Source organism: Mauremys mutica, chromosome 10 (genome assembly GCF_020497125.1).
Source record: "Mauremys mutica isolate MM-2020 ecotype Southern chromosome 10, ASM2049712v1, whole genome shotgun sequence".
NCBI classification, from domain to species: Eukaryota; Metazoa; Chordata; order Testudines; family Geoemydidae; genus Mauremys; species Mauremys mutica.
In genome coordinates this window covers 70,377,915-70,400,529 of record NC_059081.1, presented here as the reverse complement: position 1 = coordinate 70,400,529, position 22,615 = coordinate 70,377,915, and the positions used below count along the sequence as shown (strand labels likewise).

At 47.6% G+C, this 22,615-nt stretch overlaps 1 protein-coding gene across 1 annotated transcript in view; it reads left to right on the top strand.

The window, feature by feature from the left end:
• The first annotated feature begins 271 nt into the window (after positions 1-271).
• The window catches only part of LOC123378183 (aryl hydrocarbon receptor-like), a 134,498-nt gene continuing 112,154 nt past the window's right edge, over positions 272-22,615 (top strand). The window contains exons 1-2 of the mRNA XM_045031693.1: positions 272-525; positions 6,394-6,581. Of these exons, the coding sequence (XP_044887628.1) occupies positions 467-525; positions 6,394-6,581 (247 nt within the window). The 5' untranslated portion in view covers positions 272-466. The remainder of the gene's footprint in view (positions 526-6,393; positions 6,582-22,615) is intronic.

Sequence of the window (22,615 nt, the reverse complement as noted above, 5' to 3'; positions counted from 1 at the left end):
AGCCACGCGGGACCAGCGGACCCTCCGCAGTCATGCTCGCGGGAGGTCCGCTGCTCCCGCGGCTCGGGGGCGCCTCCCGCGCATGACTGCTTGGGGCGGCCGAATATATAGAGCCGCCCCTGACCTTAACGCATCTCCCCGCGTGGCTGCGATTCCTGCGTGGGGTGTTGCCCGGGGAGCGGAGGGGGCTGGCGCGCGGCCCCGCCCTGCAGGCTTCTCCCTCCCCAGCTGCGTCAACTTTGTCTCAGTCGCCGCTGGGTCGGGGCGGGGCGCGTGGCGTGGGGCTGCCGGGACCGGCCGCGGGAGGGGGCAGGCTCGCAGCAGCGTTGGGGCTTTTCCCGTCGCGGGGCAGGCCGGGCTCGGTGGGTTTCCCCTGGGAGCCCGGGCTTCCTCCCCGCCGCCCCACTGCGTGCCAGGAAGAGCAGAGGGACCTTTCCCCGGCGGTGGCCTGTGTCCCAGGCTCGTCATGCTGCGCACGGGAGGCGTTTACGCCGTGAGAAAGAGGAAGAAGCCGGCGCAGAAAAGGTAGGTGTGTGTGTGGAGGAGCTCCCCTTCCCCGAGCCTGTGTAAATCGGGGCTTTGCGGGGCTGGCTGGGCTCCGCTGCCTCTGTTTGCTTCAATCAAAGGGCAGGTGTTTCCTCTGCCCCTGGCTCCTGCTCGCCCCAGTGTTCAGGCAGGTTGTCCCCTGGCTCCAGTCCTTCTCACTGGTGCTCTTCAGCGTCCCGGGGTTCCTTTCCCCCCTGCCCCCTGGACAGACCTCACAAGGCTGGGTTCTCTGCTCTCCCTTTCCTCCCCCTTGCCTCACCTATGTCTAAAGTATTGGCTCCAGAGCTGGTTGTAAAATACACTCAGAGAGAGGCCTGGGTCTCTGGGATGGGGCTGCTGAAACAGCTGGCGGATTCTCTGATGCCACTTACATCCCGTCTGGACTGCGCTGTTTGACTCTGAAATCCGAAATTCTCCAAAGACTCCCACACAAGTTCACGCTGAAGATATGTGCTTCCGCAGGCTCACTTAGCAGCTCCGCTCCAAAGACAAGCTGACTCTTAAAAAAAACCATTCCCAGGGAGCACAAGGGTGTTGTTTCCTGGTTTGGGAATTCCAGTCAAAGTCCTTCCCAGGTCTTTTAAAGTTATAAATTCCCTTTGGGGCTGTGAGAACTTGACGGAAATCTCCAGGAAATGGAAAGGGCAGTGGTTTGTGGAGTTTGGGACATTTGCGCTAAGTAATCTAAGGATGACAATCCAGGCTCTGGGCCGGGTTCTTAGGATGTCCTACAAGTAGGTCGGGGTGGTGGAGACACTGGGCTATACTTGTACTAATAAAACGAATCAGGTTTTTCTTCCCAGTGCCCTAGAGGAAAGAACAAGGAGTACTTGTGGCACCTTAGAGACTAACAAATTTATTTCAGCATGAGCTTTCGTGAGCTACAGCTCACTTCTTCGGTTGCATAGAATGGAACACACAGACAGGAGATATTTATACATACAGAGAACATGAAAAGGTGGAAGTATGCATACCAACAGGAAGAGTCTAATCAATTGAGATGAGCTATCACCAGCAGGAGAAAAAAAATTTTTCCTTCCTCTGGAGCTGCAGTGAGAGAGGTAGAAACCTTTGCCCTTGCTGGAGTGCCAAGTCAGGGCAAAAGATAATGGCTCTGATTCGTCACAGCTTTGCGCCTGTGCAGTCACTAAGGCTTTCAGATCAGAAAGATGAGTGCTTCTCGCTCACTTTGCATGGGTGTAAATGATTGCACAAGTTTTGGGGAAATGGGGGATCAGGTTTCCCCTGCTGTATCCTTGAGATTTCCAAAGCACTTACCATTCCAAAATGTCTACTGGGTTAGTGTTGAAACATTATCGTATAAATGTTTTATATACGTATCAGATTAAAATTAAGTTTAATATAATATAAAAGGAGTAATGAAATGCCTTGAAACAATAAAGTTTGAAATGAAACAATTTGACATTATCAGAATGATTCATTTTGACTTTTTCCCATCAAAAAATTCATTGAAATTGATACATTTTCTGATGGAAAACTGTTCTGTCAAAAGTTCTGCAACTAACTCTACATGTGACCATATCCCAGACCCAGAGCATTCCAAGCACTTGGCAGTCCCTCCTCAGACTGTGCCAGGACTGGAAGACAGAGAGACATAGGTGGGGCAAAGTGCAGTAGGAAGGGAAATTATGTCTGTTAAAGCAGAGCTGTTTGGTCCAATGTCAATTCATTCAAATTGTTGGGGGGTGGGGAATAGGTTAAATACCATTTGTAAATATAATTAATATATGAAATGCTATTAATAGGCATCCCATATATGCAAGACAAAGTCATGAGTATGTATCTACTTATCTTACCTCTCAGTTCTTTGTTTAACTATGCAATATACATTGCTGCCCCAAACAGAAAACCCTAACTGATGTTATTAATTTACAGCACAGGCACTATTGCAGGTTCACCAGCTTGCAATGGTTAAGCTTCCTGCAGTGTTTCCCATGCTGAGTGTAGAGCAGTGGTTGGTGACCCCTTTCGCACAATGAATGCGACACCCCCCCTCCCCCATATAAATTAAAAACTCTTTTAAAATATTTAGCACTATCATAAATGCTGGAGGTAAAGCAGGATTTGGGGTGGACGCTGATAGCTCGTGACCCCCCATGCAATAACCTTGCAACCCCCAGTTTGAGAAGTACCGGTGTAGAGGAATACTGTAGCAAATGTAAGTAGAATGCTGTGGTGTGATAGTGTATAACAAATCCAGTTGTCTTTGCCCTGTTAGAGAACAGTTTTATTTCCAGCAACACCCATGCTGTTTATGTTGGTGGCGCTAAGTTTGTTGACAGTTCCATCATAAATTCCGGTGGGAGAAACTTGCTTTGGGCCGCAGCCCAGTGTGTGTTTGCTGAGTTTCGCACTGTAAAACATACACATATAATATAGCTGTGTCTTGTCATGGCTCCGACAAGTAAACAAATTCACAGAGCTGACCCATTTAGTTGCTATGCTCTGCCTTCCGATGCATGTGGTTCAGTTTATGATGCTAGTTGATAATCGCCCGATAGCACCCACTATTGGGAAAATATTTGTTGTAGCACCAAGTGGGGAGCCTCTTGTTACTCAGCAGTAACTCCTTTGGCCAATGAAGGAGCAGTGTTGCTGGGTACTCCTGTGCAGTTGTTGGCAGGAAGGATTGCAGTTTGTGTGTGTTTGGGTCCTATGAATGGGGAATTAAAGAGAGTGAAATGGGATAGTAGGGGGTCTCATGGTCTTCATTGGGACACAGGACCTAGACAGACCAATTTTTAATGTATTAGCCCTGCAGAAGAAAAATCTCAAGTTCTAGTGTGGAAGAACTTGCTCTAGGAACTCCACTGAACCACCTTAAAATGGGAGAAGTAGGCTGTCTAGTTTGGATGTGAAGGGACTTCTTCATTTCTCATGCTGGGAGCTGGAAGTGCTTATGAGCATAATTGTACTGTTCTCTTTAAAGCCAGGCTGGCACGGCTAGGGAACGTTCTAAGAGAAGTGCTACAGTAAAGCAGGGGCAGAGTAGCTTTAAGGATGATCCTGGCTTCCTGATTCTAACAGAGACCCTTGTTCAATGTGTGAAGAAAGTGACTTTCAGTGGTTTTTTACCAGTGTCACATGGCAGTGCTTTTATGCAATGTTAAGGCCAGCATGCGTGGGGAGAGGCAGGAGTGGATTGCGGAGCACGTTAGTGTAACTTGGTATTGTGAACCGTCTATATGGTCAACATTTTCTGGTAGGAATTAGGATTTCATTTCTTCCAGAAAGAAGTTACGTTACACAACTTTGAGTTAAACGAGGCAATTTGAAATAATACTCAGCCCTTATAAAGTGCTTTTCATCTGTAGATCTCAAAGCACTTGACAAAGGAGGTCAGTATCATTATTTTGCATCTGGGAAACTGAGGCACAGAGAGGTGGGCCAAGCAACTAGCCTGAGGTCACCCAGCAGGCCAGGAGCAGAGCTGGGACACCTGAATTCCAGGCCAGTGCTTTATCCACTAGGCCAAGTTTTTAGAACATTCGGCACCATGAGGGCTTGAATCTCTGTTTGCCAGCACTTTGCTGTCGTTTGCACTAGTGCTAAGCAGGTGGCAAACATTGTCAGATCACAATGGTTGCATATTATGCCTACTTAGCCCTGATGAAAAGCACTGCTCATGGAGCTGGGCACTGGCAAACCAGATTGGTTTTGGACACAAGTTGTTGTTGGTTTGAAAGGCCTGGTCTACACTAATGGGGGGGGGGGGTCGAACTAAGGTACGCAAGTTCAGCTACGCGAATAGCGTAGCTGAACTCGAAGTACCCTAGTTCGAACTACTCACCCGTCCAGACGCCGTGGGATCGAAGTCCGCGGCTCCAAGGTCAACTCCGCCACCGCCGTTCGCGGTGGTGGAGTTCCGGAGTCGACCGGAGCGCGTGGGGAGTTCGAACTATCGTGTCTTGATTAGACGCGATAGTTCGAACTCCGAGAAGTCGAACTCTCCGCGTCGACCCGCGCGGTAAGTATAGACCTACCCAAAGAAATAGCAGTTGACAAAAATGTCAGCTGTATGATGTGTGAGCGTGGTGAATGTCTGGAGGAGGCTCCCTTGAGGAGAAATAGTTATCCTTTGCATTACAGCTGGATTAAATACTGCTTTGAATCGCATTACTGTGTGTGAGCTCGCTGGAGGAACCAGATCCAAGAGGACTGATTGGGTAATAGGATGGGTAATGAGCTAGGATATCGTCCCCCAGGTTGCTGTATGAAACCAGCACAGGCTGGCAGTAACTGACAGTCACTAGGTAACAGCTGCCTTTCGGACAGGAGCTGGTCTCGCTCCAGCTACACAGTGTATGTGTGTGCGCTTTACAGATGCCACTGCCAAGGCAGCCTCAGCAAAGAGGACAAGCAGGGAAGTGACGTAGGACTGAACTGTCCTTCCACCACCAAGACAGGTGGTCTGGTCAGGACAAGGTGAGACAGAAGGGTAAGGTTGTAAAGCTTCAGATCTGAGCAGCTGGGAATTTCCCTGGTATACATTATTTACTTTATGGGTAAGTAGTCTGGTTAAGGTGGAACCCCAGCTATTCTGTACAGACTATCCCTTTCCCTATGATTTCCCCAGTGTCTAATGAACAACCTGTGCCTCTTTACAACATCTTCTCATCCATGGAGACCTTGGGAGTTCCTTGTGTGTTGAGCCAGGAGCATTAAAGAGGAAGCTATTGTAGAGGCTGTTTAATTTAAGCCTTCTTCCTAGTAACCTAAATTTAGCTCCCTCTTTCTGACACTTTCCTGCATCGTTGGTGAGTAGGTACCATAGAGTCCTCCACAGACCACTCTCAATGTTCATCTGGATGCTACAAGAGATCCTCCACTCTTGTACCTGACTGGCAACTCACCAAAAGCCTCCCACTGCCTCAGCATACTCAATTCTCATTATTTCTGAGGAGAGCCTCTTGTATCATTGCTGTCTGGCTTAAAAATCACATTGTGTGAGCTGAAAATACTGGGAAATACTTTGACCATAATACTTCCACTCATACTGAGTAGCACCTTGCTGCACAAGTGCTGCTTCAGTGTTGATGTGTTGGGGTGAGAGCTGCTATTGAGCATGGATAGCTGGATCACATAATGCAGTATCAAGTGCTGAGTAGCCTTGTATGCATCTTTGTGGATCTCTCCCATCACTTCCTGGGAAAGAAGTGGAAGAGTATTAAGGAAAGGGTGTTAATTTTCTAAGCGCAGCTCTCCAGCTCCAGAGTACAGGATTTCCTTCTAGTGCTACTAACAATCGCTGAGTGAGCTTTGATGTGAACAGAGCTTACGTGGAGTTCAAATGCAAGTGCCTCTGGTCATTCTGCTTGCTCTTGGTGACTGTAGTGAGCAGGTGATGACCATGTAATCTTGAATGGGGAGTCCTCCTGAAGCCTGTCTTTGGGAGATTGGTCCCTTCACCACCCATGCTGGTGCCCACCTAGACCTCTTTAATGACATGCGGCTGCATGCCTGTAACCCACCATTGAAAACAACCTGCCAGTTTTCTTGTTTTGTTTTTTTTAAGTGACTTACCCAAGGGCTCAGAACAGCTCAGTGGCAGAGCCAGGAATAGAACTCAGGTAGGGCTCTTGGGTCAAGCCACTGGCTAATGTTATAGCCACTGACTAATGCTGCCTTTCTCTTGCTAGATGCAGTTTTCTTGGGGCTCTCTTAAACAAGTGGACAAAGAACATGCAGGCGACTATTTGATGATGATTAAGATGACAGTGGTGCACAGATGGAGTTTGGGAAGGGCCTAGCAGAGGGGGATGTGACTTGTGCCAGGTTTACGCTGATAGTTCCCTTCTTATTTGCATTTTTCTTTCCCTCTGTTAGCCCGAAGCCACCACCTCCTGAGGGCGTCCTGTCAAACCCCTCCAAGCGGCACCGGGACCGCCTCAATCAGGAGCTGAACAAACTGACGAGCTTGCTGCCCTTCCCTGAGGATGTCCAGGCCAGGCTCGATAAGCTTTCCGTCCTCCGGCTGATTGTAGGATACCTGAAAGTGAAGCGCTACCTCATGGGTGAGTGTCAGCAACTCAATGAGACTCCTGTGCTGGGACTGGGAGGGCTTCCTGGCTTGATGGTGTTCAGGGATCTGCTAGGCAGCATTTTATCTTCTTCTGACCCAGACGGCGTCACAGTCCTGAATGCAATTTGTGCCAGAATGAGCTGCCACTGGAGAGGAGGGAGCAGTCTTAGGGCAGGACAGACCATGCTTCCTAGGAAGCTGGATTGATGCTCCCTGTTTGTTCGTTGAGGCCAGGAGAGCAGAGTGGCTCAGGGCTGTGCTTTTAACTCATTACTATTAAGCTTTAGTGGTCGGAGGAAACGGGCCATGGGAGATTTGTCCTTGCTTAGAGGATGGATTTGGGAGGTTGAGGCAGAGCAGGCTAGCATCCCCACCCTGAGTGGGGGAAGGCAAGCTCACTTGTCAAACTCTGAGCAAAGACTTCTGGGAAGAGGAGGAGTCTGAGGCCCTTTTATAATCGTCGCTGTTCTGTGACTTAGTCAGTGCTTGTGAGAGTAGCTTGTGGGAGGAGGTGCTGCCCAGGTAGGAACATTCCTTCTTGATGAAGCCTGTTGGCTCTGTGTTGGAGAAGACCTTGGGGATCAATATTACTAAGCACTTTGGGGAACGGGCCTGTACGCAGGTTCGTGAGACTGTCTGGTTTTGAGAATCTGCTCCATCTAGATATTCATCAGAGGGTTGGCTCCAGAAATCTCACTTTCCGGGTGCAGTGCTTCTAGGAATGAGGATAGAAATCTCACTCCTTCCTCCCCTGTCTGTTTGCTTTTGCTCCTGGGAAATACAGAGGATGCAATGGGGAAAGAGGAGATACTTGTAGGTGGCCAAGTGCTTAGAAACATAAAATGGAAAGCACCCAGACTCACCATTGCCTGATGCCTGGAGTTGCAGGGAAGGTATCATGGAGAACGCTAGTGGAGGATCCCTGTGCTTTTGAGAAAGATGAGAATCTCAGCCAGGGAGTCCTAGGCCAACATTTTATTCTTGCTCTTTGCTTTGACTAATAGTGCAAGAATGCATGTGGTAAAACATCTAATCCTATGTAGGCTCCTCAGGTAACCTTGATGTCTCATGCATCCGACGAAGTGGGTATTCACCCACGAAAGCTCATGCTCCAAAACGTCTGTTAGTCTATAAGGTGCCACAAGACTCTTTGCTGCTTTTACTTGATGTCTCAGTTGTGGTCCCAGTTTTACGGGAGCAAGAAGCAAAACTTTCAGCCATAACCTTCCTCTGTCTTGACATCTTTAATATGCTAAATATTAAAGAGGGGGTTTCAAAAATGCACAGTGTTGGCCTATCTCTGCTGCCCACTGATTTCAAAGGTAAAACTCCTACTGCTGTCAAGGGGAGTAGTTAGACCAATGCTGAATGATTCGGAAAATCCCTATTGTGATAAGTTTTATCCTAATTTTAGTTGAATGATACTTATCTCCATGTGTAAGCCTTAGTAGTTCTACCCAGCGGACAGAGGGATTGAGGTAGGGTAGTATTTAGCGAATGTAGGACACTCTAAAAAACAAGTAACTTTTTCTGTCTGGGAATTTGAGAGAGTTGTTCTGGTGTCCATTTTCAATGTAGAATCTGCAAGGTGGTTTGTGATCCCACTGAGTACATCCTAGGTCGGGCTGGTCAAAATTTTCCCATAAAAAAAAATATATGGTGGAAAATTGTGCTTTTAACTAATTGAAAATTGTCACAGAAAATGGCTGCTATCCTCAGTTTTCTGATTTTTAATTGGAAAATTCCCTCCCCTTCCCCCACCCCCAAAAATAAATATTCAGCTACAAGCCAAACAATGTTTCAGTTTTGGGTTTTCAATGAAGAGTCAAAATTTCCTGTACGGGAAAAAATAAAAGTTTTTTATTTTCATCTAGCTCTGGTCCTGGGGTTTGTTTTGGTTGGCCTGGGCTTGGCTGAAATACCATGGTATTGTAAAGGGGCTGGTTCAAGACAAACTACATCCTGTTTCCGCATCACAGAAACATGCAGACTTACACAAGGAGAACTGAAAGAAAGATGTAGGTCATGGGTGGATGTATTATGTATCTTTGGAACCGTTACGACATTGTGGGAGCTCTAGTACTTTTCACTGGGCACAAAATGAAATGTGAATCTTGATGCTTCTGCTTAGTTTTCCAAACTCCTGGAGCGGGGTAGGGGAGAAAAGTACAGTTGTGTGCGCAGGGCCGCCCAGGGGGGGCAAGAGGGGCAATTTGCCCCAGGCCCCGAGCCCCACAGGGGCCCCCACGAGAGTTTTTCAGGGCCCCTGGAGCGGGGTCCCTCACTCGCTCCGGGGGGCCCGGAAAACTCTTGCGGGACCGGGCGCAGGAGCTTCTTCGCTCCTGGTCTTCGCCGGCGGGGGGTCCTTCCGCCCCGGAGCGGAAGGACCCCCCCCTGGCGAATTACCGCCGAAGACGGAGCGGGACCCGCCGCCGAAGCGCAGCCCGGTCTTTGGCGGTAATTCGGCGGCATGGGGCCCTTCCGTTCCGGGACCCGCCACCGAAGTGCCCCGAAGACCCGCGGCGGGGGGCCCCCCGCTGCCGAAGACCAGGCTGCGCTTCGGCGGCGGGTCCCGCTTCGGCGGTAATTCGGTGGCGGGGGGCCCCCGCCGCGGGTCTTCGGGGCACTTTGGTGGGGGGTCCCGGAACGGAAGGGCCCCCTGCTGCCAAAGACCCCGGCCCCCGGAATCCTCTGGGCAGCCCTGTGTGTGCTGTCTGTGTTTGATAGACAGCTCTGGACAGCACTCACATATGGTGATGGACGCACTGTAGGTACTTAGCTATAACAAGAAGATATTGTCAATTGGAATATTTTATTCAGTACAATCATGTAAGTTTTAAATATTTCTGTTGCATCAGGCTGCAGAAAATCTCTGCATTTGAGCTCGGTAAGGGTGGGACTTGTTCTGTACTGCCTCCATCAACATGATTTATTTCATAGCAAAGAGATAATTGATCTGGGCTGCTATACAGTCAGATCAGCCTTTGATGTGGCATCCTGGGAAGTGTTTCGCTTTGGAGAGGCTGGGATGGGAGGATGGAGTCACTGTCTATTTTTGGTCTTCCTCTGGGCAGAGAGACTGTGTTGTTGCAGAGAGACGCTGTATCTGTGCCCCCACTGCATTGGGGCACTGTGGTGTGCACCCCTGAGTGTTCTGCCGTAACGTTGCATTAGCAGGATTTTTGAACTGGCTGTGGCTCAGACCTGAGAACAGCAGGGCCAGTTTGTGGGTTCAGGGAGGTGCTCAGGACATGCCGGGGGTGGTCATGCTTGCAGGGAGGGGTCATGGACTTGAAGTTGGGAGAGAGCTGAGCTCTAGTCCTGCTTCTGCTGCCACTGACCCACTGCGTGCCCAGGATGCACTCATTTGGGGGTCCTCCATGTTTGGAGGCTGCGCACCCATGGTTTCGTCACTGCTTATTGGAGTTGTGGATTCTCATCCCCTCCAAAAACCTTAGGTGTCTCAAGACAGAGGCTTTTATGAAGACTTTGGCCTTGAGGTCTCTACCTTTATTTTTCCTGTAAAATGTGGCTTACAGCTTCTGAAGAGCTCACAGGGCCATTGTGCCTTAATGGTTTCGTGCTGAGAAAGCACTTTGGGATCCTCCAATGGGAGCTGGAAGAGTGAGGGCAGAGGATTAGAAGTGCTTTGTGTCTGGCTGACTAAGGAACAGCACCCATGGTTCCATTCAGCCCTCCGTTGTTAGAAGAGTGGTAGCTCTGGCAAGCCTTACCCAGGGGCTCCCATCGGAAATGCGGCATCTTCCTGGCTCTCTCATGGATGTGCAGGTCTCCTGGGAGTTCCCATCTAACTACAGGGTATGAGGAGTTCATAGCCCACTGCTGTTAATTTTAATAGTTTAATTTTCTGCTCAGGCTGCAGTTGGAACAAGCCCCACTCTGAGCCTTTGCCACCAACTGTACAACCATCACCTCTGTTGGCATCGGCTCGGGCATCTCCCTTTGCTCTTCACCCCACTGCCTTCTGTAAGAAGTCCATTACCAAGCCTGTCCTACTTGTCTTAGAGATAGGGTTGCCAACTTTCTATTTGCCGAAAACCGAATACCCATGCCCTACCTCTGCCCTGAGGCCCCACCCCATGCTCCCGCCATCCTCCCTCCCTCTGTCGCTTGCTCTCCCCCACCCTCACTCACTCACTCATTTTCATGGGGCTGGGGCAGAGGGTTGGGGTACAGTGGAGGGAGGGCGAGGCCTCTGGCTGGGGGTGCAGGCTCTGGGGTGAGGCCAGGGATGAGGGGTTTGGGGTACAGGAAGGCACTCAGAGCTGGGGCAGGGAGTTGGGGTGTGGGAGGGGATGTGGAGTGTGGGTTCTGGGGGGGAGTTTGGGTGTGGGAGGGGGCTCAGTGCTGGGGCAATAGGTTGGGGTGCGGGAGGAGATTTGGGGTGTGAGCTCCAGGCAGTGCTTACCTCAGGCAGCTCCTGGAAGCGGTGAAATGTCCTCTGGCTCCTAGGCGCAGGGACGGCCATGTAGCTCCATGCGCTGCCCCTGCTTCTAGGCACTGTCCCCACAGCTCCCATTGGCCACAGTTCCCGGCCAATGGGAGCTGTGGAGCCGGCGCTCGGAGTGGGGGCAGTACGCAGAGCTCCCATGGCTGCCCCTGTGCCTAGGAGCCAGAGGGACATGCTGGCGGCTTCCCGGGGGTGCCTGCCTTGCTGTGCCACTGTCCAGACTTTTAACAGCCCGGTTAGAAGCTGCCTGGGTCCCTTTTCAACCGGGCATTCCAGTCGAAAACCAGACGCCTGGCAACCCTACTTAGAGATGAAGGCCACCTTGTCTCAGCAGTGGCAAAGAATTTGGTGATGTCTGCAGACATTCATCATTCCCCACCCCCCAAAAAGAAAACCATAACAATTTTAGCAAGCTGCTTGCTGTACCAGAGCCTTTGCAGGTGTCTGATTCAAGATGGACATACTCTTAGCCCTTTTCTGGTATGTACAAGGGGAAAACTCAACTGTGGCAGAAAAGTGATACTGAAAGAGCTGGGAGGGGAAAAAATCTCATTTTGGAAATATTTCTCCAACAATTCTGTCACAGCAAAGACTTTGTCAGATTTGAGGCCTAATAAATTTATTTTCGAACTGTAAACAACCAATTGTGGAAAATTGTGCAGGTTCTGGAGAATTCGTTTTTATTGTAATCCACCACTCTTCAAAATGTTTTATTAAAGAATAGACACTATCTATACCGGGGACTCTGGAGACACACTAATCTCTTCTGCCCCCTCTGTGGCTTCTTCAGCAGCAGAACTAATGCTCTGGTGTTTTTAGAGCTTTTCTGATTTTTGTGATTTATGCTGGAGGTCAAAAATATGAGAGATCAATAGGGCAAAGTGTTATGTAAATAAAAGTTAAACCAACAAAAAGAAGACCATTGCACTAGGTGTAATTTGACTTCTATGTTTGGGGGGAGGAGGGCAGCTCCAGTCAGGTCAATGGGGCTGCATGTGGGGGGAGGGGCAAATTCTACACCTGCCCGAGGCTTGCAGTTTCAGGGGGCAATGCCCCCTGCCCCTATGCCCTTGCAGTTCAGTTAATTTCTAACGTGTTTGGCATGGGAGTGGTTAGAATAAGTCAGACCTTGCCAAATGGAAAATGGCATGATTGGTAAGCAAAGAAATATAACTGTAGAAACGGAATTGTTGTCACCATGCCTCGGTGGGTCACAACTGAGAATACCAAATTCAGGACAAGTTGCTGACCAGCCCAAAACTGGTGGTTATTCTTCCCTAAGATGGACCGAACCAGCAACAAAAGTAAACTTCCGTCTCACCACACTGGCTAAGAAGAAGACAGAAGTGCAGCCTCCTTAGGGATCCCAGTCCTGGATTCAACACCAGACACTAGTCTTGAAAATGAGTGGTTATTGAAAGCCAATTTCATCAAACCAAAGGGTTCTTCTGATCCCAAAGGACCCGCCACACATCCAGGTCAATACATAACTCAGATCTTACCCAGAAATCACACTGTTGCCAATCTCTTAGTATCTAAAATCTAAAGGTGTATTTATAAAAAGAAAGAAGGAAAGGTGAGAATTAAAATTGGTTAAAGGAATCAAATACATGCAGTTCTTGGATCAGCTTTGGAACAGAGATGGAATAAACTGCTGGCTTGTTAAATCTCTAGTTGCTTCCAAATCATTGGAAGGACCTCTGTCCCTTGGTTAGAATGCTTCCATTAGTATGAATCCATAATCCAGAGGTTTGAGCAGGAAAGAGGCAAAATGGAGATGTTTCCAGGACCTTTTATAGCTTCTGCCATGTGGAGGGAAAGTCATTGTCCCAAAAAAGCCCTCAACATAGTTTGTGGAAAAGTACAGGCACAAGGTGGAGTTTAGTACCACATGATCTAGTCACATGCCCTTGCATGCTTCCATGTGTCATAGCAGGGGCCATTACCCATATTCTAGCTAGAACATCCATCCGGAAAGTTCATTAGCTGGGGATAGGCTTCTTCCATGGCCTATTGTGTTCGTTGATGGGTCGTCAGCTTAAACATTCCCAACATGGTGAGCTGGCTAGAGTGGATGTAAATACCTTGTGGGTGTTACCCAGGAGCAAACACATTTGAAATGCGGGTACATAGTCAATATTCATAACTCCAGATACAGAAATGATACATGAATGTGATTATCCTATTTGTGTTCAGTAAACCCTAACTTTTCCATTCACACCCTACATGACATAGTTTGTACACGTTTTGTAGCAGTTGCCTAACAGTGGTAGCAACAATGATCTACATGGCCATATTTTAATCATATAACATCTCACTTGTTTAAAATGTGCCACTGATAAGTTTTGGATTCTGTCTCAGCCCTGACCTAAGTGATGGCTCTGTCCGTCTTGAAATCCCAGGGCCTGGGCTAAGTGACTCACTGACAAGCAGCCCTGAATCTGTTGTGGGTGCTGATTTGATACAGTTGCATATGCTCACAAGTCCATCCAGCTTGCTCGCTGCTGATCTTTCCTTAGGCGTCTGGGAAGAGAGGAGTAAAATGACACGTGCCTCTTTCTCTGAAGTGCCCATCTGGGAGAATCAAATTCTCGTCAATTGCAGTGTTCAGCCAGTTAAAGGGAATAAGCTGATGTAGTATGTGTGAGTGCACTTGCCATGAACAGCGAGGTTTCACCCAGCCTGGAAGTGGAGGGTTTAGTGCTGTTGCAGCTCTTGCATTGGACAGTAGATCATCTGGATCTCTTATTTGTAAACTGACGTCCCGTTCTGACTTTACGACGCTCCATCCCATAGTCTTCCTATGGGATTCAAGTTACAACGTTTTCAACTTATGACGCGGTTCTCATGAACCAATTGTGTCATCAGTCCAAGGACTGTCTGTATTAGTATGACTGCAGTAGCTGCTAGGGGTCCCAATCCAGATCAGGGCCTGATGGTGAAGAGTGCTGTATAAACACATGGTAAAGGAGAGTTTACAGTCTAATAGACAAGGCAGGTAAAGGGTGGGGGGAAAAGGGAGCTTTATTATCCTCATTTTACATATGAGGCACTGAGGCAAAGAGAGTAAGTGGCCAAAGTCACACCAGGTGTCTGTGACAGAGTTGGGACCGGACCACGGAATTTGTGCCTCAGTCCAGTGCATTCCCCACCAATCGTCCTTTCCCTCAACAGGAAGGAGGTTGCAAAACAGGAAAGGCCATTGGGACTGGGTGAGTTGGGTGCGGATGCCGATCTGCTGATACAAGCTTCCTCTAAAACGCTTGTTCAATTCAGTATCTTCTTCACTCCGTTTTCTTCCCCCATCCCTTTGTGGTCTCTGAAGCTGTGTGTTGCTACAGCCTTAGAAAACCCCTGCCGGGGGATCAGCTGTGATAGATGGAGTCAAGAAAACCAAAGGATTTGTTTTTCCAATAAGCATGTTTTATGATATTTAATATGACACATGATACCCAGTGAGCCCAATTCATTTGTGCAGGAAAAGACTTTAAACTGATTTATTTGGCAAACCAATCTACTTGTGTTTGCCTCTCCAGCTGTCCTCCATAAACGGCAGACTTCCCATGCTGGCAAATTACTCCTCTCCTCGATGGCACAGAAAAGAAGGGAATAAAGCATGTCATAAATTAATGGATTCTCTACTCAGTGAGCTTCTCAGTATTTTATCCCATGGGTGGCATTGCTGATGATTTACACACTTCTAATACTACTGATCTTCCCCTAGCATGCCTGCCGTCCAAGGGTATGTCTACGCTACCCGCCGGATTGGTGGGTAGTGATTGATCTATTGGGGATCGATGTATAGCGTCTCGTCTAGACGTGATACATCGATCCCCGCACGCACTCCCCGTTGACTCTGGAACTCCACCAGGGCGAGAGGCGGAAGCAGAGTCGACGAGGGAGCGGCGGCCGTCGATCCCGCGCTGCGAGGACACGAAGTAAGTCGATCTAAGTCGATCTAAGATACATTGACTTCAGCTACGCTATTCTCGTAGCTGAAGTTACGTATCTTGGATTGATTCCTCCCCCCGACCCCCGCCCAGTGTAGACCGGGCCCAAGGGGCTCCAGTATAGAACATAGTTCAGTTGACAGAATTCTCTGGTGCTTCACAAGCTGATACATCACCCACACTGTGGGTGTGTATAGGTGGGATTGCTTCCTCTGCTGACATGCTGTCTGTTTAAAAGCATAAAGCAACAATGTTGATGAAGTTCAGGTTATTTTTGACATGAGCATTTGCATGGAAGGCTTATATTCCTCCTCAGTGTACATGCTTTAGTCTAAATTAAATCCACATTGTCCCCACATGCCATAGTGGGGAACCTGCAACCCACTGAGTATAGCTCTAATTCATTCCTTTAGTCCTCCATCTTATTAGCGAGGAAGGTGCCACCAGTCTTCAGTATGGATTTTGCATCTCAATGCAAAGCTATTGCAGGAGTATGGCGTAGCTTTTGGTATGTGCCATGCAGTCTTGAAGGTGCTCATGCTACTGATTGATTTTTCTAAAGAGCCCTTGGGCATTGGGACAGGGCACCCAGCTTCCCTTTGCTCCTGTACCCAGAGGAGAGGTGGAAGGGTCTCTTCCATTATCCAGGAAGCCAGAGGAAACTCTGAGCAGGGAGTGTTTAGACAGTCCTGTTGCAACCCAGATACCATATACTCATTATATCTTTTGTGGGTCAACTCCATTGTAACGCTCTCTAAGGGCTGCAGGCCCTCCAAAGTGCAAACTGAGCTGTGCATACCTACAGTATTGAGGAGAGAGGCTGAAATTCTCTCTAGGTCAGTGGACTGTACACCTGCCATTCCCCAGTCATCTGCCCACCAGTTAGATATTTTTCTACCTTTTTATTGGTAGCAGAAGATGACAAGTACTGTCAGCATCCCTATGTCAGTTAGGAAACCTGCCTGGATCCCAGCAAACACGCTTCCAAATAGAGTGATCACCTATTGAATGGAGATCAGAAGAGGGCAGTTAAACCTAATCTGCACAATACTGTAACCTACAGATAATTACTTAGGCCTGGTCTACACTAAGGGGGGGCGGGGTCGAACTAAGGTACGCGACTTCAGCTACGCTAATAGCCTAGCTGAAGTCGAAGTACCTTAGTTCGGGCTACTCACCCGTCCAGACGCTGCGGGAACGAAGTCCGTGGCTCCCCCGTCGACTCCGCCACCGCCATTCGCGGTGGTGGAGTTCCGGAGTCGACGGGAGCGCATTCAGAGTTCGAATTATCGCGTCTAGATTAGACGCGATAGTTCGAACTCCGAGAAGTCGAATGCCGCCCATCGACTCGGCAGGTAAGTGTAGACCTACCCTTAGCAACAGGCTGTTGTGCTGGCAAATGCTCTCCTTGTGGTACACTGAAAATGTGTTAAAACAAGGAGGAGTCCTTGTGGCACCTTAGAGACTAACACATTTATTTGGGCATAAGCTTTCATATTTCTGCGGTGACCTGGAATCCTACACGAAAGCTTATGCCCAAATAAATGTGTTAGTCTCTAAGGTGCCACAAGGACTCCTCCTTGTTTTTGCTGATACAGACTAACACGGCTACCACTCTAAAACCTGAAAATATGGTGTCTTGGCAACCCTAATGAGAAAAGTCATTATTTGTCCCCTTGACAGGCTGGCTGCACGGTGCAGGTTAGGGGCTGCATCTAGGTTCCTTTACTCTATAGGTGAAGTTTAAATTGAACTATTTGGATAGCGGCTACATCATATTTCTGAATTTCATTTTCCTCTCGCATTTGGCTTGGAGAGGTGTCCCATGGCAAGTAGAAATTGTTCCCTACTGGACAAGACACAGGAACAACAGTGGCACTCTGCCAATTTACACTAAATGAGGATCTGCCACAAAGAATCTGATGTGCACAAGGGGGTCTTTTTCATTCTGTTTGTGCAGCGCCTTAGGACAGGCCTATTATGCCCTGACCTCCTGCATAGCACAGGCCAGAGACCCAACCAGTGACTGACCTGTTGTTTGGTAGAGGCGGTTGAAATTGTTCTAGTCTGAAACTTTGACAATTTCAAATTTGGATGTTATGAAATTGAAAAAAATAAAGAGGGGAAAAAATGTAGACAAAACTTTTGCAGATTTTTTTTTTTTTTTTGACCAGCTACAGAGCTGGTCAAAACGTTTCAAATTTAAAAAATAAAAAATCTTCGTACAATTTACACACACACATACACACACCCTTTCCAGCATTATTGTGCAGCTGGTCTGTTCTTACACTAGCTCACAGCCTTAGGGTTTTATAACACTCCATAAAAGTTTTGGCTAACTTTTTATTCCATATAAATGCCTGTCTAACCACTGCTTTGAGCTACTGTTTCCCCATTACAGAAGTTCTTCTGTTTCCCACCTCTTCATTTTCACCTATGTAATCCTTTATCCCCCATCCTCTTACAGAGACAATTATTGCAATAACCTTTCCACTAGGCTAGGAACTGTCCAGCTCAGATTCTTTGATCCAGTTCTGGGACGTCTCTTTCAAGAGTCTTTCAAGGTGGAAGCTCCAATTGCTCTGCCTGTGACTTTCTTTTTGTCTTGCCACGGAAGAGGCCCAGTATGTTTCTTCAATAAGACTGGCATCCCCAGACGGCTTCTGCCCTCCCTGGATTCTGCAATGGACTTCTAATGGTGTGTTTCTGACACGACCCGTTGTCAACAAAGGAATCATGATGTCACACACAGACTCATAGATTTTAAGACCTAGTGGGACGATTACTTAACAAAGGCCGTAGAATTTCACCCAGGAAATCCTGCATCAAGCCTGTAACTTGCAGTTGAGCTAGAACACATCTTTCAAAAGACATCCAATTTTGTTTTAAAAGCTTCAAAGGATGGAGAATCCACCAGGAACTCTCATTGTGTGGGCGGGTGAGGGAAGTTTCACTCTAAGCACGTATTTTTCCAATTCATATTTGAAATTATGGAACAAAATTGAACAAACGTGGGCTCCAAGAATGTGTCTAGGTCCCTTTGTATCCTATCCTTGCCCTCAGTGTATCTACCCTACCCTACCTATCCTATTCCTGCCTTCAGCATATCTACCCTACCCTACCTATCCTATCCCTACCCTCAGCGTATCTACCACTCCTCCCAGTTTAGTGTCATCTGCGAACTTGCTGAGGGTGCAGTCCACGCCATCCTCCAGATCATTAATGAAGATATTAAACAAAACCGGCCCCAGAACCGACCCTTGGGGCACTCCGCTTGATACCGGCTGCCAACTAGACATGGAGCAATTGATCACTACCCACCTTATAGTCCATTCATCCAGCCCATACTTCTTTAACTTGCTGGCAAGAATACTGTGGGATACATCTACGCTGAATCCATGAATACATCTACCGTGGTTATTTTTAGTGCCATAGTGGGACCCCTGTGAGTCCAAGTCTGTAGAGCCAGGCTCTGAGATTCACTGCCATGGGGGGGTTCTTTTTTGCTTTGTAGTCGCACCCCTAGTGCACACCCCAAAGTGTGTGGGGGGAGCATTGCTCATAAGTCTTGCATTGCCTCAGTAAATCTACTTAGGGAGACAGAGCATAGATAGGGAATTCTGGGGTGGAGGCTGATGGCTCGTGATCCCCAGGTAATAACCTCACGACCCATTAAGGGGTCACAACCCCCAGTTTGAGAACCTCTGGTCTACAGAGACCTATTGAAGCACAACACAGTGATGTGCTTTAGAAATCATAGTCCATAGTCAGCATTACTGCTTTGTGTAGATAAGCCCTTACATACAAGTAACTAGGTCCGGGGTTTGCCCGGTCTATGTTACGTAAACAATTATTTTTCGTGTGTGTCACAGTGTTTTGTTGGTGTTAGTTACAACCGAAAATCAGATGCCCTATGTATAGACTAGAAATAAGGGGAGGCAGTGGGCAACTGCTCATGTGAGTTTGAGAGGGAATCATTACTGAAGAGATGAGGCCTTGAGGCCCTTTGAGTGAATATTTCTCATTTCTGTGGAGTCATGGAACCGCTGTCTGCATGCCGGGTTGGCTTTGTTTGTTAAAGCACTGCACTGTGTGACTGAAGAATTTGTATGGGAGAATAGTGGATAGGAAAAAAGAAATCCTGGAAGGGAGTAATCAGGCCTTAGAAGAGGGCAGTTCCATGTGTGACAAAGAAAGTTCGGTGTTCGTTTGGAGAAAGCGAATATGTTTCAGATTTTGGTTTTAAAAAGCCAGCTCAGCAGAGCTGATGGTGAACATGAGCAGGGCAAATAGGTCTGATGCGATAACACCTTGCACTTCTATAGATGTCGGTGATGCTACATCTTAGAACTTTTGTCCTAACCTAGGTTCCAGATGGGTGGGGAATATGCTGCTATTTTCATTTGGGAGGATTCACTGCTCATTCATGACCGAATTTTTTTTTCAGCCCTTTGGGTGTTACTGGTTCTTCCTTGACCTGTGAAAAAGAAACGTGCCACCTTGCCCAGCAGCTTTTATAGTTAAGAACCAGTAGAGTCTGTACATGATGGTGTGACGTGCAACAAAACACAGGTGTTGTGCATGTGGGTCATTTTTCATGTATCGGTAGGCTTGGAAGTTGAGAGGGATGGTTCCTATTTACCTCTTCTCTCCCCACCCTTCAGAGCAGTAGGGAAGCAAAATTCCTTTCTGGGGTGGTACATCTACTTCCCATCCATAGACAGGGCTAAGCCTTCTCCTTAATCTTCTGAATGGTAGCTGAATCCTTTTAGCTGTGGGTGGGTGGGTGGATGTTGCAATTTGGGCTGGGGTGAGTGGTTCTCTTGTTTTCTCAGGAGCACTATTATTTAGTCCCATTTCACCCTGAGATACTATCAGTGAGTTTCACAGCCCAGGATTTACACGTCTTGCTTCACTGGAGAAAGCCAAGCATGCCTCTAAAAACTGGGCCGGGCCCCCTGTTTCCTGGCAAGGTCACTCGCTACTGAGCAGAGCCCTTTGGTCGCCTCCTAGTCCAGGCCTCTAGGTTCAGTGCACTTTCCCGATGAAGGCAAATGGCAGGTTTTCAGACCCAGTGGAAAGCCAGTGATGCTTTATTGTGCCTAGTGTCTTTTTAGTCCAGCCTAACTTCCAAGACTAGCACTTCCAGATCTTCCAGAAAAGATTCTGGGGCGCGTTTGAATCCAGACGAGTTACCTGTGATGTTATCCGGCATGTACTATTGCTGATACAACATGGGTGTGTTTGTGTACAGCATGTTCGTTTAGGCAGAGAGCAGTCCTGTGCAGTAGGGAAGGAGAAGGGATCCTTTAAAGACACCGTGTCCTTGTCACAAACACACAGTTTTAACTTATTAAAGACTTTCTCTGAACCATAGTTAATCTTGGACTTTATCTCACCCATAATTTGTTGGGGGGCTGGAAGCTACAGTGGTGGGGACCTGTATCTCACTAGGGAGTATCAGAGGGGTAGCCGTGTTAGTCTGGTTCTGTAGAAGCAGCAAAGAATCCTGTGGCACCTTATAGACTAACAGACGTTTTGCAGCATGAGCTTTCGTGGGTGAATACCCACTTCTTCGGATGCATCCGAAGAAGTGGGTATTCACCCACGAAAGCCCATGCTGCAAAACATCTGTTAGTCTATAAGGTGCCACAGGATTCTTTGCTGCTTCACTAGGGAGTGAAACTCAGTTCTGGAAAATCTGGAATCTGAATCCCCTCTGTGTTCAGAATGTCAGCATGCAGCCACTGATAATGTCAGATTTGATTTGCCTCTTGATGTTAAGTCTTTGCTGCTCCTCTTGGGTTTTTGAGGGTAAAACTGAGTAAAACAGGCAAAAAACCAATCCCATAGAAATACCACTGTCCTACTTAGCTGCCTCCGTGACCATAGTTTCTGAACACAGCACAATCATAAATGAGTTTATCCTTCACAGCATGCCTGGAAGGGAGGGGGCTGCTGTCTCCACTTTAGAGATGGGGAAACAGAGGCACAAGGGAGATAGAGGGCTTGTCTTCCTGGGACATTCAGGAATGTTAATCTGAATTAACTAAAGGTATGAATTTAAAAGAGATTTGTTAAACTGCATTGAACCATGTGTGGATGCCCTTATTTGGAATTAAAGTGATCTTTCCTCAATTTAGTCTAATTCATTTTAATTCACTTCAAAGTGAGTTAAACTAAATCAAATTCAGAACGCTTTATTCTGAATAAGAGCACCCCCTCAGGCATTTCAACTAATCCACTTTAGAAGCGATTTTTTAAAAAACCCAGTCTTCTGGAGTGTTCTGTGTAGACAAGCCCTGTGATTTACCCAAGGTTCTACAAGTCTGGGGAACTGAATCCAAGCCTTCCAAGTTCTAGTCCAATGCCTTAACCACAAGACCTCCCCTGCTCCACTGGTGGGGTCTGATTCACCATAGATCATGCCAGAGAAATGCACTGCTTTTTCAACATCAACACTGCACACTGATATAATGAGATGTATCGGGCACTGCCAAGTTATCTCGGCCTATGCAGCAGCCATATTAGCAGAAACAAGCACACAAACAGAAGTGAAGCTTCTTCAGCTCATCTGATTAATCCCACAGAGAAGGCAGTTCCTCACACCTGAATCATTCCGCTTTGCTCTCTGCCAGTAGGACAGGAACTTCAGTACCAAGAATCAAGCCGTGGTGCTAAGAAATGCTGAAGGGCTGCCAGCCGGGTTATTCTGACAAGCTGGTTGTGCAAGCAGCTGTTTCAGCATTGCAGAGCAGTAACTGTTAGATAAGAGAGGCTTTTGCAGCTGAGAGCAGAGACACAAAAGGCTGTTCTGTTGGAGGGGAGGGCCACGAGAATTTGTGCAAAGGCAAGGCAACCTGTCTCCTTTCTCAGTAGATCCTGCTGGTCATGGATATACCAAGAACAAACCATGCCAAACCAGCTTGATTTCCTTCTTTGACAGGGTAACTGGTTTGGTGGCTAGGGGAATGCAGCTATGGCTTTTTTGGTGTTCCATATTTGTCTGAATGAGGTAGTGGAAGCTGCTTGCATTTAAAGGAGCAAAGACGGTACATGCGCAGGGCAGAGAGTATACAACATTCCTCCCCAGTCTCCTTGATGCTGTACATTTGGTAAATGTTTTGCAATGTTGGCTCCAGTGGGAGGCACCTGCTAATAAAAGAATGAGGTATCGTGTCTTCAAGAGATGGGAAGACTTGCTGCTGATCTTCAATGCAAAAGCCTCAATTTTAAGGTGGACTCCCTGGGAGATGGGGTGGTCACTGGGAAAACAGGTGCTGACCCTCTGTCATAGTTACTATCATAACCATAAGAGCAATTTCAAATTGGTCTCCATGACCTTTGACTCAGTGCCTGTAGCTATTAGTGGAAGGAATCAGGTCAGAACTCTCCTTTAGTTTTTCCTTTCTTGGATGATATGTCTGAAAACTCTTTGTATATAAAGATCTGAAATATAATTCTGGACCATGGCTTGACTGGCTTCCAGTGCTACGGATGTGGCACTGCCAAATGGAATGGACGGGTATGAAAGGATGGTCTTGGCAGAAGTGACAGTACCTGGCAAAAGTGACTAGTCACCTGACCAGTATGTGACAGTTAAGT